This window comes from Vicia villosa, linkage group LG6 (assembly GCF_029867415.1).
Source record: "Vicia villosa cultivar HV-30 ecotype Madison, WI linkage group LG6, Vvil1.0, whole genome shotgun sequence".
NCBI classification, from domain to species: Eukaryota; Viridiplantae; Streptophyta; class Magnoliopsida; order Fabales; family Fabaceae; genus Vicia; species Vicia villosa.
Window position 1 is genome coordinate 128,299,436 of NC_081185.1, and position 18,876 is coordinate 128,318,311.

The 18,876-nt window shown below is 33.7% G+C and overlaps 1 protein-coding gene across 1 annotated transcript; it reads right to left on the bottom strand.

Moving 5' to 3' along the window:
• Nucleotides 1-14,057: 14,057 nt before the first annotated feature.
• LOC131612345 (transcription factor CSA-like) lies at nt 14,058-16,617 on the bottom strand. Its single transcript, XM_058884141.1, has 3 exons — nt 15,831-16,617; nt 15,207-15,647; nt 14,058-14,775 (listed from the first exon to the last, which is right to left on the bottom strand). Exons 1-3 carry the CDS (start codon nt 16,159-16,161, stop codon nt 14,510-14,512), a joined length of 1,038 nt encoding a protein of 345 aa, XP_058740124.1. The 5' UTR covers nt 16,162-16,617; the 3' UTR covers nt 14,058-14,509.
• Between the last annotated feature and the right edge of the window lie 2,259 nt (nt 16,618-18,876).

Consider the following 18,876-nt stretch of genomic DNA (forward strand, 5'->3'; position numbering starts at 1 on the left):
AAACTACATCCATAGTCCTAGGAGACACAACATTGTTATGCATGAGCATTTCCACTCTCTGTAAAAGATCCACGGTTTCTGGTATAAAAGCATGTTGATTGTTGCAACACACTTTCTCATGCTTGGCTACTTTACTTGAAGCGGTTTTGAGAGTTGTCTGTCTCATAGTAAAACCTCCAGTCCTCAGTCCATAAATGGGGAAACCTCAGTCAAGTTTACACATGCATGTTTTCCTCCTACCCTCTCATACATCAGAACATATGCTGGCCTAAGAGTCGATCTCCCCTCTTATGGATCAGTCAAAAAAATTTCCACAAATTCTCCATTGAAGCCTAAAAAAATAATACAATATATAATTTACAAATAAGCAACACAATTGATTCTTATTACAAATAGAAAACCTAACTCCTAAAGTAACATCAACTCATATAATAACCTCCTAAAAATACTATTGCCGACCTGAGGATCAAATTCACATGTAACAAACAAATGACGAGTCCACTCAATGAAACCCATATAAAACACATGAGACACCTTCCGGATCTACAATAACCTTAGTCTAAAGAATTACTGATGAGTTCAGGCCTTAGACTAATGTAATTTGTAAGATTAGAAGAAGTAATTCTTTTCCAAATCAAAGGTGAAATATAAGGAAACTCAATGAGAAGATTTCCCTTCACCTATAAGCAAAAATAACTTAGCACAAACCATCCGTATGCTGCCATTGTCCAGAATCCTCAACATGGAAAATGAGACCTTTAATTCTTTTTAATTTTATATTTAATTCTGATACAAGCAAAGTGATTTTGATTTTAGAAAAACATAATGATAAATACCTAGTGCATGATTTGGAACAACAATATAAAATAAAAAATCACATGCAAAGAAATGTTACTTTTCATATCCTTGAAGAAAAGGAATCATGGAAAGAGGGACAAGGAACTGGTGTGGGGAATTAACAAACAAAAGTGGAACGGAATATTTGAATTAGTCTATGGTTGGGTTGGGAACATATGAAACTCTCTTTGACTCGTGTTGTCTATCTTTTTGCAATCTATGTATTCTTTTCTCAAGGAGCAAAATATGGATAGCCTGACAAATGTTAACCATCATACAGACAGCAGCTACTTGTCTCTCTTTTGACAAATCTCTATGAATGTTTCTTTGGCGGATTCAAATATGTTTACGGTAGGTAGGACTCACAAATGGGGGCAGGCTTGTCCATACCACTTCAATATCATCAACTAGCATGTATCAATAGATTGGAATGGACCGATTAATTATTTAAAGAACAATATATGAATTTAACCACTTCACGTCCTCACATTATATATGGTTAATTAGTGAATACATTCATTTTCTTATAAGTTTTGAATTAATGTATATTATATCTCATTTGTTGCATTCATTCTATTTAAACCAATTTTTATTATTTTATAAGGGACATTGGGTGGTGACTGGAATTAATCTTGCAAAAAATATATTATTTGGATCCATTACATGGTCATCATACAATTTACTCAACAAAAAAAAAATAGTTGATAGGTAAGTATATTAATGTATTAAAACTATGTATGTTTGGGTTTTATTTATTTATTTATGTTTGACTATTTTAAATATTAATTAGAGTTATACAAGTATTATGATCTCAAAAGAGAGTTTGAAGATAAAAACTAAATTAAACAATATTATGTTGATGAGAGAATATGTATATCTTTACAATTTCGATTAAAAAAGAAATATATATATATATATATATATATATATATATATATATATATATATATATATATATATATATATATATATATATATATATATATATATATATATATATATATATATATATATATATATATATATATATATATATACACACACACACACACACGAATGCTTAAGAAATGCATTACTCCTCTACTCCAATGCATGTGGTACCAACACTGAACTCATAGCTTATTTTCTCGAGTTCTAATAGTTTAGGAGGATAAATGAGCTCGTTCCTCACTACGACACTCTCTTGGACGTTTGTAGACATGCAATGTCTATGACTACATGTGAGCTATGTACACACTACAACACCCTTTGCTAAACTCTACTTCTAGAAGTATATGTGAGCTACACTCGTACAACGACGCTCTTCTAGACGTCCATAGACATGCAATGGCTAGGTGTACAATTAGGGCATCCCGTTGGATTGAAAACCCAAAAGGAGCAGTTCAAGTAAAAATTAGGAATAAAAGCAAAAAAATAGATAATTAAATCAAAGAAAGATCACCAAAGATCCTTGACAAAAGAAAAAGCAAGAATAATCTTGTGTGACTTCCAAAGAAGAACATGTGACTACCACCTCAAAGAACTAAGTGGTTCTTGAACCATTACACCTTCACCTGAAAATCCTATTGGAAATTGAATGTGTATGTAAACTAACTAAACGTAGGACTGGAGAACATCATGAATAATGGGGTGGGTTAAAATAAAATTTTGAGTCTTATATCCTTTGTTTCATAAACCGTGAACCATGCCATGTTACAACTTTCAAAATACCTAATTAAAGCAAGGTTTATTTTAAAAGTATACTACAACAAGGTTGCGTTAACATGACTCCTAGATATTTGCTAATCATTTATGTTGATACCATACTCTCGCATTATTTTTCATATCTTAAATTTCAAAATTAGCATTGCACCCTCATCGGGGTTCACCCATTGTACACCACAACATCATTTCAGTAAATGATTTGTTTTCAAATTTTACACGAGCATCACATTAAAATTACCAATTGGAATAAACAATTTCATCTGCAAGTAAGTATTTAGCACCAAGGAAGTTCCCCCAATGTGAAATCGTTTAAGGAACCTGATCATTTGTAAGTAGCCCTATCAGGGGAAAATCTCTTCAAAAGTTCGTCACTCAGGGGAAAACCATTTCAAAAATCAGTCCAACAGATAAAAGACATTCCAAGAATCAGTTAATCAAAGGGAATCTGCTTTAGAATTCCAACATTGGGGCATGTCGTCTTAAAATCACCAAATTCCCTGTCAAGGCAGACTTCCTCAAGAACCCAGGAAGTTAGAGCAAGACAAAGATCCAAGTTCTCTTCGTACCTACAAAGCTGCTCGAGTAAACCTTGTCATACATTTGCAACTCTTGAGTTCGACACAGGAGTCGCGAGATCATGCTTGAACAACATCCTACCAAAGGAACCTACGCCATGACAAAAGCTTTACAAGAACATACCCACTGTAGGGGCACCTGTAACACCACAATTTAAAGTATATCAAATATTTAGAATTCTTATGAATTTTGTGTGATTTATTTGATTGATAAGTATTAATAATTAAATTATTTTGGATGGTTGGGGTGTGTGACCATGAGGTACAGGGGTGTGGAGAGTAATTAGAGTTTAGTGGTGTAATTTGAAATTATTGGAACTATTTAATGATTAGAATAAAAACAATTTTGTGACTTATTTAATTTAAATAGAAGAATAGAGAAATAAGGTGTAAAGTTGGCATTTGGGAGAATAATGAGGACATACTAGAGAGTTAGAGGAATAAGTGAAGGTAGAGTGGGAAAAGCCCAATTGGAGAGTTGGTCATTATAAATAGGAGAGTTAGGGATTAGAGTAGATTTTTCTGTCAGTATGTGAAAAGTTACAAGAGAAGAAAGAAAGGCTAGGGCAAGAGGAAGGGGAAGAAGGGCTTAGGAGAAATCAAGGATTCTCTCATCTTTGCTGGAATAATCAAGTAAGAGTTCAGTAATAGGGGTATGGATTGATGGGTATAATAGGATTTAAGTTTCTTTGGATTGATGATGATTGTTGATGTTTGATTAATGAAATTATGTTTTATAGTGTTCATGTATATTCCCCATTGACGAGTTTTGAATGTTTTAGGGGTAAATACAATATGTGTAGGTTCTTTAGTTAATTGGTAAGATTGTTGAATCGATATTAATTAATGAATACATGGTGAAATTAGGATAGCAACTTAATTCACTTTGTTAGGAACCTGAAATAAGCTAATTAAAATTTTGGCCTTCAGACTCAAGATGTCTTATGATTTGTTGGGACATCTAATCTTACACAACATTCAACAAACAGATATTCATGAATTAAAACAATGCTGGAAAGTAATTGAACATACAAAATTGTTAACCCAGTTCGGTGTACAACAATGCCTACTCTGGGGACTACCAAGCCGGGAAGGAAATCCACTATTAGGAGTATCAATTCGAAGCAAAACAACCTCCGGTATACAACTTCTCACTTAATCCTAACCAGTGCAACTTCTACCTAAAAACTTCCTATATAAGAGAAACCCCTCTCACTTTCAATCACTGCAGTGATGTTTCACACTAACGAGATACGTTACTAATATACCAAGGATTACCACTGTTAGCCAAATGAATCCAAACACAAGAGGGGGTGAATTGTGTTGATTAAAAATTGAAACCAATTTATAAAAATTTGTTATATAAAACAGTTAGTTTTATTTTAATAATCACACAAAGATAAGGCATCGAAAATAAGTAAAAAAATATGGAGATGAAGAGAAAGACACATTAGAAATAACATAAGCAACAAAAATTATAGAGAGAAGAGATAGAAAGTGCACAAGAGATTTATACATGTTTTACCTAACCACTTGGCCTACTCTTGTCCTTAATAGTTTCCTCTTGAGAGTTCCACTAAACATACTTGAGCTTTTTACAAGATTTTCCCACGAATCTTCAACAAAAAACAACTGGAGATTTTACACTAGCTAAGCCCAATAACCAACAACAGAGCTTTTACAAGGGTTTTGCTCAGGAACCTTCAAATAGAGCTTTTACACATCAAAAGTTCAAAAATCTAATACTAGTACTTTTATACAAGTCAAGCTCGAGAACCTACAATGAACAATATAATTACCTTGCAGCCTTTACAATATAATTCTACAAGATAAGCACACTTTTGGATACTACAAATAAAAGCACAACATTGATTACAACAAAACTTTCACAACGGCTTTTCGATATTTCACCACTACGACAATCTGCATGAAAAGAAAATATGAAGACAGATAGAGTAGAAGAATAATAAAAGGTTTTCTAATCATAAATTTGGTGCAAAATGAAATGAGTAGAAGCCTCCTTTATATAGGAAAAAATTGGCTCAAAAAAGAAATGATTGATGGGTCATTTTAATCTTTTAATAGATTAACCCTAGCAAGTAATCTATTAAAACCTTTCAAAATATGGCAACCCTAATTCAAAAATGGAAACCCTTAAATGGATATATGTTTTAATTTCTTAAAATCTTTCCTAAGAGATTAAGTGGTATTTTACCTTGCTATAATCGATTGGACAAAGTCCCTAATCATTTATGCGGTGTAAAAAATTTCTCAATTTATTAAAAATACTTTTTGATCAATTCCATGTATACAAGCCTTGATAGGTTTTCAGGAAGTTTTATGATGCAAAAGATGCTTTTGAAAATTTTTTGTGTGTGTATGTGATTTCCATAGTCTTGAACTTTTATATTTTAACTAATCACTCTAAGTTGTGATGTGCATGATCATGTGAATTTTCACACTTTCACAACTTTAGATATTCAATTTGTATTTAATGAGACAACAATGACTAAGAACTTTAACTGAAACTCAAAGATTCTGACTGATGGGGCTTGAGATATCTTCTTGATTAGGTGTCATCATCACATGTTTTACTTTGATAGTTGAAATTAACTCCCCCTATCGCATATAAATCTCAACATCTGTAATCCATTTGACCAATAGACTTCTTATCTTCAAAATTGATAGAAAATTCTAAAAATCTACAAGTTAATTGACCTATGGAGTTGTTATCTTCAAAATTACTACTTCATCTTTTGTTATAATCAAAACCAAATGATGTTCAAACATGCAAGTACATAGATCCACATTCTCTGCCTTTTTAGTGATGACACGTCATCTCTTAGGGAAGGTTTAAAGTGATTAAACTCCAACCCACCCCCCCCCCCCATAGACAAATAGAGTATACTATACTCCTCTGAGAGTATACTTCCCCCCCTTTGTCATAATAAAAAAGGCGGGAAAATGCACAGGCACATAGATCGCCATGAAAAGGCGGGCAACATTTTAATAGCAAGAAAATTTGTAATAAAAAACTAGAAGTAAAAAGGAGTTGTTTATAATAAAAGTCAATACAAGCGGGAGCACAAAAATTATAAACCACAAAATAAAAAATAGATAAAAACAACTACTCGTTATCTCTATAATGGTCAACATGAGACATTCCATTCTTAATTGCATACTTTGTTAGAATACTAACTTCGTTGGCCAATGTTCGAAAGGATGTGGCATTATCTTGAGAGTTTGAAAGAATGGTGGATAGCATTGCTTTAGCATATGGATATTGAAGAAAATCTAGATAATCATTTTCCACCTAAGAAGGATCAAACTCTAATTCTCCAATAAAAACTCAGATCCTTATCTCATTTAAAGAGTATGTCCCAATTTGATCGAGGTCTGAGTTTGTGATTTATCCTTCAAAGTTAGCATCAGGATCAGACAAGATTTAGGTGATCAAATGTCCATATGGTAACCATGCTAAATTATTTCTTTTCAATTCCATCATTTGGTGCATTATACCATGCCTAGTTGGTTGGAATATTCTATGTGAGTAGACACATTGAAAATCTCTTCACGGTTGTTTTTTCTTGGAAGAATAATATTAGTCGTTGCATGGTGTATGAAGTGGTTGTGATGACTTTCTTACATGTGTACTAATACAGTCGAAGTAATAAAATAAAAATTGTCTCCACGTGTATTATGAATTTAACAAGGTTGTAATCGTGCGATTTAAAGTAAATACATGTGGTTTTCATATTGGTTTTGCGAAAAATAATTACGTGAATAAAGTTGTATAGAAGATAAGATAATGAAAAAGAGATTAGATCTTATTCGAATCCCTTAATTTTCCTCTATTAATGATTGTGCATTACTTGAATCGAATTGACTTTATAATTTTAAGATGAATTAACAATACCACTATACCCAATTACTTGGTGTATAACTCGCTAATTTAAACAACAACTCTTTAATTCCTTAGGCGAATTTGAAGTAAAAGTAGGTGATCTATGTGCGTTATTTCTCTAGTCATAACTTATAATTGCCTATTCCTAGTTAATTACTAAGTTGAAAATTACTCTATTTCAAATTGGTAGACGTACGATCAATAATCCTTACTCATATAATTTCACTTTGCGTGCTTGTCAACACACAAAAAGAATTAAGAATAAAAGCAATTGAATAGAATTATGTAATCAAAATATTCAAATAACATCAAAAAATCATATGATTCAATAGAGTAAAATCAAGCTCATTTTCTAAGATCTAATCAAGAGAAATCTAACTACTCATAGTTATTCAATGAAATACTATGATATTACATGAAGATTACATGAAAATCAAGGAAGAATAATGTCTTCAATGGCTCGAAAACTCTCTAAATCCCTGCTTGAGAACTCCTAGTCGTCACTTTCTACCATTCAAATTCGAAACTCCTAAAAAAGTAGCATATTTTTATATTTAAAGCTGCTAAAACGCGTCAGAAATTTGTACCATCGCAAGCACGATGCATAGTAGATACTAGAGGAGGAGCATACTAGAGCAGATCATGTTGTTGATGTGTTGCCTAGATGTCGATGTATCATGGATCTTGCACAAGCGCGTATAGACAGAGGAGTCTTTTTGGAAGGCTCTCTTGGGAGAGACATTGTAGATGTCATTCTTACTAAGGCACATACGACACAGCAACACAGGAGGCAGCGAATGAACATGAAGGTTAGACACACGCAATAGTGTAGTATTTGTATCATGGATAGTATTATCATCTATACTTTATTTTGACTATATGATGGATTCAGGATTGATTCAATTATATACGGCACTTTCATCTTATTTGATAAGTGTATGATTTAATTTATAGAGTTTATTAAGATAGTATAGTTATAATACATGGTCTATTACATTGGTGTATCTCTAAAAGAAGTCAAAATTTATTGTCGAGGGTGAAAACAAATATGCACTTCTATATTCTGTCTAGGGTGAATACAAAGATGCATCTCCGGATCAATTTGTCAAAATGAGGATGTCTCAGTTAGGAATGCTTGAGGTGCGCATAGGGTGAATACGTAAATGTATCTCCGAGCTAATTTCAGACAAAAAGAGAGACATGACTCATTTACATATATATTTGTTGTGAAAAAAATCCATCTAAAAATGTTTTTTCGAATTCGTATGAACATTTTAGAATATTTTAGAATGCTCCCCCCACCCCACATTAGGGTGGGAGAAACAATTCCCAAAATGAAAGACTTTTAGTTGCTTTGCAAATAGAAATGAAAGAAAAGCCCATTAAAAGTGACTATGCCAACATTGAGTAAAAAGACCCAACATGAGAAAAAGGCCCAAAGTTCTATATCTGAATTTTGAAACGTACCCCACAATGAAGTTCATGCTGATTTGACACATACCAGCAATCACATTGAATTGAACTCTATATCACGTTTTTCATAACAATAAATCAATAATATACAAACACTCATTTTATCGTTACAAATCATTTCAACTTCTAATACCACTATTTATGTATGAATCCTTTAAGCTTAAATTGGATAAAGTATTGTACCAAAAAAGAGAGTTCTAGTTTGGAATTCCGTAGATTAACTAACTATAAGTAATTTCATTTGTAAATGATCTACAAAAGTTTTCCAAAAAAAGAGAGTTTTTAAGCACATGAGTGTTACTTTCTTTAACAGATTTGCCATGTACCATATGTGCCTAATTCTCCTTTATTTTGTTAACATTAACAATCATACACCAACTAGTGTCACGTTTTCATGAAAACGATACCACTTTCTCATCAATTTTGTTGTGCTTGACATGCCTAATATATACAGTGTCTCCTTTATTCCTCTTAAGCACAATTTCAAAATCTCCTTTACTATTGTAACCTGCAATTTCTTAGTTAAAGAGGTCATGTTAATCTCAAGTTCGACCAAGACATAAAATCTGGTTTAAAATTGTTTCTTTTAAATTCAGATTTACACGAACGATATATTTTAAGTAGAGTTTGTTAATCACAAATATTGAATCACTGGATTATTTTTAATAGTATATTAGATAAGACATAGTGAAATGAGTTATAATGGTATGTGAAAATAAAGAAGGAATTATCACAATTATGTATAATCACTCAATTTATTTACATGTGTTATGGATCAGCCACAAGTCCAAAAAAGAATATTCAATTGTGAGATCTCGCCAACCTCTGCACACTTGATCTCAACTATTAGTGCACTGCTTGTCATCAAGGAAGTTCCATTTCAGGTATTATCTTATTTCCAGCTCTCAAAATACATCTTTTAAACTTCACTGACAAGATTGTTGAAGTGTTAAACTTGGAGTTTCTCCCCGTCCCGTCGTACAAAAAGCTTTAATTGCCGCACCAAAAAGCTTGATCCCTCAACCATACATATTTCTCATTTCACCTCGGAACAGTGGCGTCGTATGTGGGAATTGACTACTATATTCCCGTAGGAAAAAGTACCATCTCTTCACAGCTCGTCTACTTCAATCAATTTTATTTTTGTTCTCAAGTTCGGTCAATCTTATGTAAACCATTGCAACATCCAAGTCCAATTGACTAAACGCCCAACTTAACGTTGCCACAGCTCCTGCGACAATTAATGCTCCTAATCCACTAAGAGAGGTTAAACCATTTCCAATAGTAGAAACCAATCTATTTCTGCTGACTTCTCCTTCCGTTCCAACTCTTATTCTAGAGAAAGAAGCAGTAGCCGTAATCCCCTAGGAGCACGTCATCTTCACTTATCACCACCTTGTTGTTCCCAAAGGAAAGACAAACAGGACGACGAGAGGCAAGTTTCTTATCAAAGGATGAACCCGCTCTCCCAACATAGCCTCGACAGCTAGATTCAAAAGTCCCTCAAAAAAACTATGAAGCTAGACAACTACAACGAGACTGGAGATCTAGACGAGCACATCGAGCATGTGGATATTATGCTTGATTATAACCATGGCTAAGGTGCACTTAAGTGTAAAACGTTTGTTCTGACCCTCAAAGTATCTGCCATTATGTGGTTTAAGATCCTTCCTAACGGTCACATAAATCCCAGAAAAGAGCTATATGATTCCTTTAGTGTCAAATTAATGCCCGGAAAAAATAACCCACAACAATAAACGTCCTTAGTGGAATTCAACAAAAGAAAAAGGAAATCCTAAGAGAATACATACACTGATTCACCAATGTGGTTGTAGATGTAGGAGAAACGAATGATGGACAAAAGTGTTGGATATTCAAGAAAGTATCAAGGCTCAACTGTACATTTTGCGAGAAGTTAGGACCGGAAGGAGTTGGTGTGGAACCTTGTTTTGCAGGTTAACTTCTATGTGATATGATTTTAATGAGGACAACACTTTTTGATGATGACAATTAATATCTAATAATGACAACTAGTCTTAAATGACAAGACAAGCATAAACGGTTAAACCGGTTAAAGATGCAAACTAAATTATTAAGGTTTTATGGACTTCACTATCTAACTGTGGCAACCAAATGGAATATAACTTAAGTCTCATCTCAAGTAAACTCAAGAAAGTGTCTATAAGAAAGAAAACATCTGACAAGACTTGAAGTTTGTGAAAGTTTGCCTCAATACGCCTGAGTGAACATATTGTAAATCATAAGGGCATTCTCATAAAAAGTACATGGCTAAATCACACACACGTAAAATTATTTTCTAAATTATTTTTATCAAGTAAACATTTTCAAAAATTCCTTGAAGTCGTGTTAGATGAGTTAGGAGTTGTTTGAAAAGCTCTATGGGACTTTTTGTCTCTACCAATCGATTGGAATTGTTCGAAAATGTGCCATAAGCGACTAGGAGAACATCTAAATGATGAGTAACGACTAAATATTTTCCCCTTCCATTTTTAACTTGTTAATCAATTAGTTTAGGCTAACTAATCGATTTGTGCATATTTCCAATCAATTGGTAAGTCTTAAAAATCATTAAAAACTATTCTTTTTTGTGCCAGCCTCTAACCTATAAATAGATGTCCTTTTTCAGTCTTTTTCACATCCAGAAACGTGGTTTTATTTCTCACTTCTCACTATCTCTCTCTAAAAAATTCTTTCATTTACCTTCTCTCACTAAAATTTTAACCGTAGTGCTTTTCGAGAAAGTATTTTGCGAGCGAGGAAGATGTAAATCTAGAAGGGTAGTTTTTTTAACTTCACCAAGGAAGCTCTTGTTTTAATCTTGGTTGAATATTTTATCCACTAAGAGATTATTTGTTCGGGTTCAAAGCACTACCATTAGTGATCTGCGTGAAACATAAAAACTTTCATTATAAAAGCATTCTGAATATAAAAGAGCATTCTGAATTCCATTGTGAAGTATTATGAAGCGCTTGAAACTAACTACATCCACCACTTTAAGGTTTGTTATGAAAAGATCTCTATGATGGATTGTAAGAGCAGGAAATTATTTGGGTGGTTTAAGGTTTGTGCCCTTATGTATTTATTTGAGCAGAAAATCATTTATTTATCTAACAAAAGCAATTAAAAATATCCTGCACCCAATATTTTCTCTTCCCTAAAATTATATGATTTGAAGATCTAAAATCTAAATTTTTTAGGACAATTAATTTTTTTCTGTGTAAACAATGTAATATTCTGGGTAAACAAATTAATTTATTAATATTCTATGTAGACAATATAATGAGTTTAAAAAAAATCTATCTTACCCCTTAGTTTAATTGAAAAATCGAGAGGTATTATGTGCTAGTTTTGAAAATAATTGAAATACAGATGATGTGGTTTGAACCCATGTGCATATAACTTAAGCCCTTGGTTTTATATTATCAGATGGATAAAGTGTAAGTGTTTCATGACGCCTTTTGTTACCTCGCTATTTTAGCCAAGGTTAAATGCATTTCACATCCGAGGTGACATGTGCTATTTGTAATAGTGAATTAATTAGGGCTGATAAGACAGTATTTTATCGTTTTCACAATAGTCATAGGCATAATACATATGAATATGTGATGCAATCGAGGAGCTAATTAAAAAAGAAAGGTAAACCTGATATACCCAAGAGGGCGACTGAAAAGATGATCCTAGAAGAAAGAATACAAGAGACAGAGTGAATCTCCAAGAAAAGAGTGATCCCCTTGCTAAGAAAACATGTTCCCCAAGAAGGTGATGGAAATTGTGAATAATACCAAAGGAATGAAGGACATCAATGATGAAGGGGAATAATATCATAGAGGGAAGCACTAATACATAGCGTTCACGGGAGGTCGTCCCAAACCAAATAATCCTTATAAAGGGGCAACCAAAAGAAGGATTGTCGAGCTTAGTAAAGAGAGAGGAACGATTTTTAAGCATAAACCACCGAGTCATATGCTTGTGTTCAAGGATAGCGAGAAAGTGAGTGGTATTAGTTCGAGAAAGAAACCACCTTGGTGAAAGCATGGTCGAGAGACCTTCTTTGTCAGTGAATACGAAAGCGGTGTTCAACATGTCCTGCTCCACCCATATTGATGGATCTTTGCCCTACATTCTGGACGGTTTAACAACTATTTTGATCCATTTCAGATGTACTGCCGACACATACAAAAAGAACAACTATAAGAATAAGCAAGGGGATGGAGATTTCAACCACCATATTGCTAGTGGGATCACCGCCAATAACGGGATGATCTGCCCTGATGTGTGCTATGTTGACTCATCCCTTAGAGATATCTTCTTCGATTAAGTGTAGCATCGAGTTCAGAGAATCCTTTGATGTGGGTTGATCAAGAGGGTTTTGTGCTTTATACTGCATCAAATGGGAGGAACAAAAGAGGTCGAACCAACACAGTCCCCCGAAGTATAAACCCCGTCCAGAACTATCAAAACAACATATTTGTGAGGTGAAGGAGTAATTTTTGGTTTCCTCTTCATTTTAAGCATCGTTTCATAACAACTCATCTTATCTGCAAACAAAAGGCAAACACTCACTCACTTCAAAATGCCAGAACAAATAAAAAGAAATCTTCTATCACTAATCAAATATGTCTCACAGTTTCTCTTTTGTGGTAGCCTTTACTAAGAGATGTGTCTCTATATATCGTTTCCTCCGCTTCTTCGACACCGTTGCAGAAGACCTAACACCATCAATAAAACCCAAACCTTCCTAGAAATCCATCAATTTGTAATTTTAATAAGCATCCTCTTGGAATAGGTCATCACGAAGATAAACATAAGTTTGACCGGCTAGAAATTGTTCTGATGGTAGAATTTTGGGAACCTATCAAATCATCTCGAAGGCACGTCGGGCTAAGCATTGCATATACTTGCGTGGAAGACCTTAAAATAGGTCCAACTTACCAGATGCAATTGTGAAGGGACAGCCCCAAGGTAATTGAGGATGCTCACTTCAAAATAATTGAAGGAAAGTCATAAATCTATTCGAGAAAACAAACATTCATGAATGAGAATGATGTAAGGCTCGGCCATTCGTGCTTGTTTAAAAAGAGGATGTCTTGGGTATATAGAGATTAAGAAAAGAGGATGTCTTGTTGGTAAAAAAATTCACTATTTAATGCCAGTATCTCTCTTTAATATACCTCTTATCTAATTTACCTTTTCTTATTTCAATAGCCAAACTTGTTATTCATTGAGAATAATTTATGAATAGAATTAATCATTTTATTGAGATTGCACAAAATTAATGGAATCAACATGCAATTAATTTAAAAATTATGTCATTAACCTTTTTTTAATCTGCATAACTTGATTAACAGTCTGCATGGGACTGTGTATTATCTTAAATGAAATTAATTAGATAGAAGTAGCACTTAACAGAATTAGGCAAAAACAAATGTGGCATCATCAAGTTAGGTAAAAAAAAACATTATTTGAACCAATATAGACATAAAACAATTGCCTCAAGCTAGTGGCATATCAAATATGGTCAAACATGTAACAGCAAAGACATAACCAAAAGAAAAAAAGACACAAAAACCAATGACATGATGTAGCACTGAGAAGAGTAATTCAAAGAACAGGTTAGTTGGTTTGATTCATGTAACATTAATAATAAGTTGTACATCCCTCCATCCATCCAAGTCATAATAAAACTTTGGCTTCTGATTAACAAAATGCCAAAAGTACCACAAACTTAACAAACAAGGCCCCTACTATTCTGCTATTTCAGAAACAGTCCAAAACCAGGAGTTTAGAAAATTATTACTAAGTCCTTTTTCTCTCTCTTCTTAACTAATGCCTCTTTTTTTTTCTCTTTCCTTTTCCATTGTTCACTCACTTTTTACTTTTTGCCTTTTATGGAAGAAACTGTACATAAGGGAATACACTACAGCAGACCCATTTTCACCCAACACAAACGGTTCCCCTGACCCTGACTACCTCACTTTCCTAACCTCTCTTCCATTTAGCTAGCTCCTACTCCAAGAAAATCAATGAATGGTGGTAGTAGCATTGTAGCACCAACATTTTCACTTTCACCAGAAATTGAGATATTGGGCCTATTGTTGTTGGTGCCAACTGACTCAGATACTGATACTTCTGATGTGTTTGAATCTGAAAAATTGGACTGGACCACATCCATTACTTTGAGGTTTTCCTCCTTTTCATGGTTGTTACAACCTCCAAAATACTTGTCAAAACTAGTTGCCACACCACTTTCTCTAGATTTACCTGCAATAACACAACATAAAGTAACATAGAGTGTTATCTAACAATTGAGTTTCAGGTTATCAAGCACGGACATCTAAAACACAACAACTAATAAATAAATTAAACATAATCAAAAGTGTCAGTATTAGTCTTGGACATAGTCTTGGACATCAACACTTATACACATATTTTTTCAGAGGTGTCAGTGCTATGTTAATAATACTAAACTTCATCGTTTTGAATTGCACATATTTTTTCAGAGGTGTCGGTGCTATGTTAATAATACTAAACTTCATCGTTTTGAATTGCAGACTGCAACCGCAATTGCAACTACGGCCGTAGTTCGGCTGCATCGGCCACATTTTACCATAACATAAACATAAAGATTTGCGGCTTAAAACCGAATTCGATACTATCATAGACCTAATTAGAGAGGATCAAGCAATGCATACCCAATATTGCTCCATAGCCTTGGTGATTTTGAGCATTAGCCACTAGCTTATCAAACAGTTGAGGACTAAGTTTAGCTGAAGAGGGAGTAAGTGAGAGATCAGTACAAGTTGAGGCATTTCCATCTATAGTACTTGACAAATTTGAATCACTAGCTGCATTGTTTGAAAGACTCAATTTCAAACCCTTGGAAAGACTCTCAACAACTGGCTTTCTCCTCCTATACACACTACACTTTTCCCTATGCCTCCTAGCCATGATTACATGCCAATGATTCTTCACTGCATTATCTGTCCTCCCAGGAAAAAGTCTTGCAATCATAGCCCATTTGTTACCATACATTTTATGAGAAGCTAAAAGCCTCTCCTCTTCCTCCTCAGAAAAAGTGCCTCTGTTGATCCTTGGATCTAGCTGATTGAACCACCTTAATCTGCAACTTTTTCCTGTAATCAAATAAACACAAGCTTTTCTCACACCCCATTTGATAGTTACTAAAAAAACTTAAGCTTTAGACTTAAAAAATCAAACTTTATGATTCTAATTCTTGATGAATCCAAACATGCACTTGCTTTGCTCTAAAGTAAAATCCATCAAAACATAAACTTTAGAGGTTCATCAATGATTACCTGATCTTCCTTGAAGATGTTCTGCAATCAAGTTCCAATTTTGAGGTCCATATTCAGCAACAAGGTCTTTAAGTTTTGCATCTTCACCTGGTCTCCAATGGCCTCTAGAACAAAGCTTGGAGTAACCAGTTTTCACAGAAAGAGACTTTTTTTGTTCTACACCATCACCAAGTTTCAAAGACAAGTTCTTTCTCTCAACACCTAAACCTAAGTACCCTTCTTCTTCTGTGGATTGAAACATTGAGGGTTTCAAAATCTGAAGACAACCCATTTCAGGGTTTGATAAAGGGAAAAGACCCATATCACCATTGTTGAAATTTTGTGAAGTCATAGTAAAGACAAAACTGTAAAAAGAGTTGAAGTTTGAGACCAAAAACTAGTTCCTTTTCCTTCCTAGGAGTTACCAAATGCTGGAAGAGGAAAAAACAGACATAAAACTGAAACGGAAATGGTTTGTGTTTTTGTTGGTTTGTTAGATGAGAGATGAAGCATGTGAGAATGAAAAGAGTGAAAGATTGAATAGCATTGTTGTATATTCCATCTATGAGATTCACCTGTGAGTGAAAGAAGAAGTAAAGCAGAGAGTTTCAACTTTCACAAAGTGGGGTTGAGGTGTAAGAATGAAAAGAAAACAGCAACGTTTTAAAGGAGAGAAGAGAAAAGAAATAGGAAAATGAATGAGATTTTTTCAAACATAGGAGAGAGACAGACACATAAGAAAAGATGCGAACCCACACGATTGTGCTGTTTACTATGTTTTTACTTGAAGAAAGAGAAGTAATGAGATCACATGAGGAAAAATGGATTGTGTGATTTGCATGTGTGATGGAGTAGTTATAAATCTCTAACATTAAATTTTTTTCTATTATTTAATTTTTTTTATATATAAATACTAATATATTTCAGGTGCGTAGAACAGCAAAGACTAATTCTTCAAATAGACACTCATAATAGACGACAAATTTCTTAAGAGATTTAACACTGTTATATGTTCGAGATTATATTAAAACCCAAAATATCAACTTTATCGATTCATAGAAAAGATTTTGGTTTGTTGCGTTAAAATAGTTCTGTTGGTAGTTCTATAAGAATATCAGACTACAGAAAAATGCTGCTTTAAAATTATATTTAAACTTAAGATATCCGTTTTATATTTAATGTCTCTACATAACTAACAAGTAACAACTGAGCTGACTTAATAGAACAAACATCTAAGACATTAGGTTAAATAGGTAATAAGAGTGTTTGATAGTTCTACAAGGATATTAGATTACAGGAAGAATGTTACTTTAAAATTAGATTTAAATTTAAGATATTTAATTTTTATTTGATGTCTCTACATAACTAACAATTGAGCTGACTTAATAGAACAGACGTCTAAGACATTCGGTTAAATAGATAATAAGTTTAAGAATTTAATTGAGATGTACTTGGAGACCAAATTTGTTTGAATAATATTAAAGAGGGGGTAATAAAGGGGTTTTGGTTTTGATTTTGGTTTTGGGTTTCTCTATCTAGAAAAGTGGATTGTGTGAATCTAGAGTACATGCAGTTGAGAACCGCTCGTGTGGGTTGTGACAAAAACAAAAGAAAAGAAATGGTTGGTTTGGTTTGCTTGGTGTTTTGGGTTGCACAATGCACACACACGGTCTTGGGGTTTGGGCAGAAAAACAGAATCTGTTTGTCTTTTTGTGATGTCCTTTTATTGCTTTTTCAAAAGGAACGGAAAACATATGAATTCAAACCCCAACAAACAAACAAACTTATCAATCCATTCACCTGCCCTTTCACGTCTTTCTACAATCCTTTTTTCTTTCTTTTATCCTCAATCAATATCTTCACTTTTTATTTTTGATCTTGCTAAGTTATTAAAGTAAAATATATTTTAATTTTAAAAAGTTTAATGTACAATTTTTAAATAAATATTTTTATATTAAGTTGTTTAGCATGTAACATAAACATACAAGTTGTTTAAATAAATTACGTTTTTGGTTTCAAAAAATTGCCTTTTTATTTATTTATTATTACATTTGCATCACAATAAATACTACTTTAACAAAAAAAAGTTGTTTAAATATGATTTCATTTTGATGTTTAATTTTTTTTTTCAATTGTGACATCTACTTATTATTATTTACACAACATATTTATTTTAAAACCAATTGATTACATTTTATTAGAGTGATTGTAGTTAGTATAGAGTTTACTCTTGTAAACTGACAGTGTCTCTTATCAGTAGGTGACCTGCTATAGCAGGTCACACAAGGTGCTACTATAAATGCAACTTGTAAGCTTTGTTGTAACTAACTTTTCATAAATGAAAAACAGTTACATTGAAATGGAGAGTTCAGTTATGAGATTCAATATGGTATCAGATTAGCTTCGTTCGTTCCATGGCATTATCGTCATCATCGGGATCGCCTCACTCCGCTACCGTCGTTTCTCCGCCGTCTTCTCCGGCGGTCATGTCTGCTTCCGACGATTTGCGTCGTTTCCAGTTTTCGCTCAAGATCGCACACAAATTGGATGAAAAGAATTTCCATCTGTGGCGACAACAGGTCGAACCTTACATAAACGCGCACAATCTCACAGATCTGGTGGTTTGTACTCGCATTCCTCCTCAATTTCTCACCGATGACGATCGTCGCACTGGTAAGATCAACGCCGATTACTCCTTTTGGCTTCAGAAAGATTAACTTCTTCTTTCTTGGCTTCAATCGACTCTTTCGAGCGAGATTCTCTCTCGTGTTCTTGGATGCACACATTCGCATCAGCTTTGGGATCGTCTCTTCAATTATTTTCAGCGACAAACGCGTGCTAGAGCTCGACAACTCCAAGTTGAATTGCGTGCCCTAACTCTCGATGATCAATCTATTTCTGATTATCTCCTTCGAATCCGTACGATTGTGGATGCTTTGGCTTCTATTGGTGATCCTGTGCCAAGGACTCACCACATTGATGTGATTCTCGAAGGTCTTCCTAGTGATTATGCTTCAGTTGTGTCTGTGGTTGAAAGCAAGTTTGGAGAAATGGATCTTGATGAAGT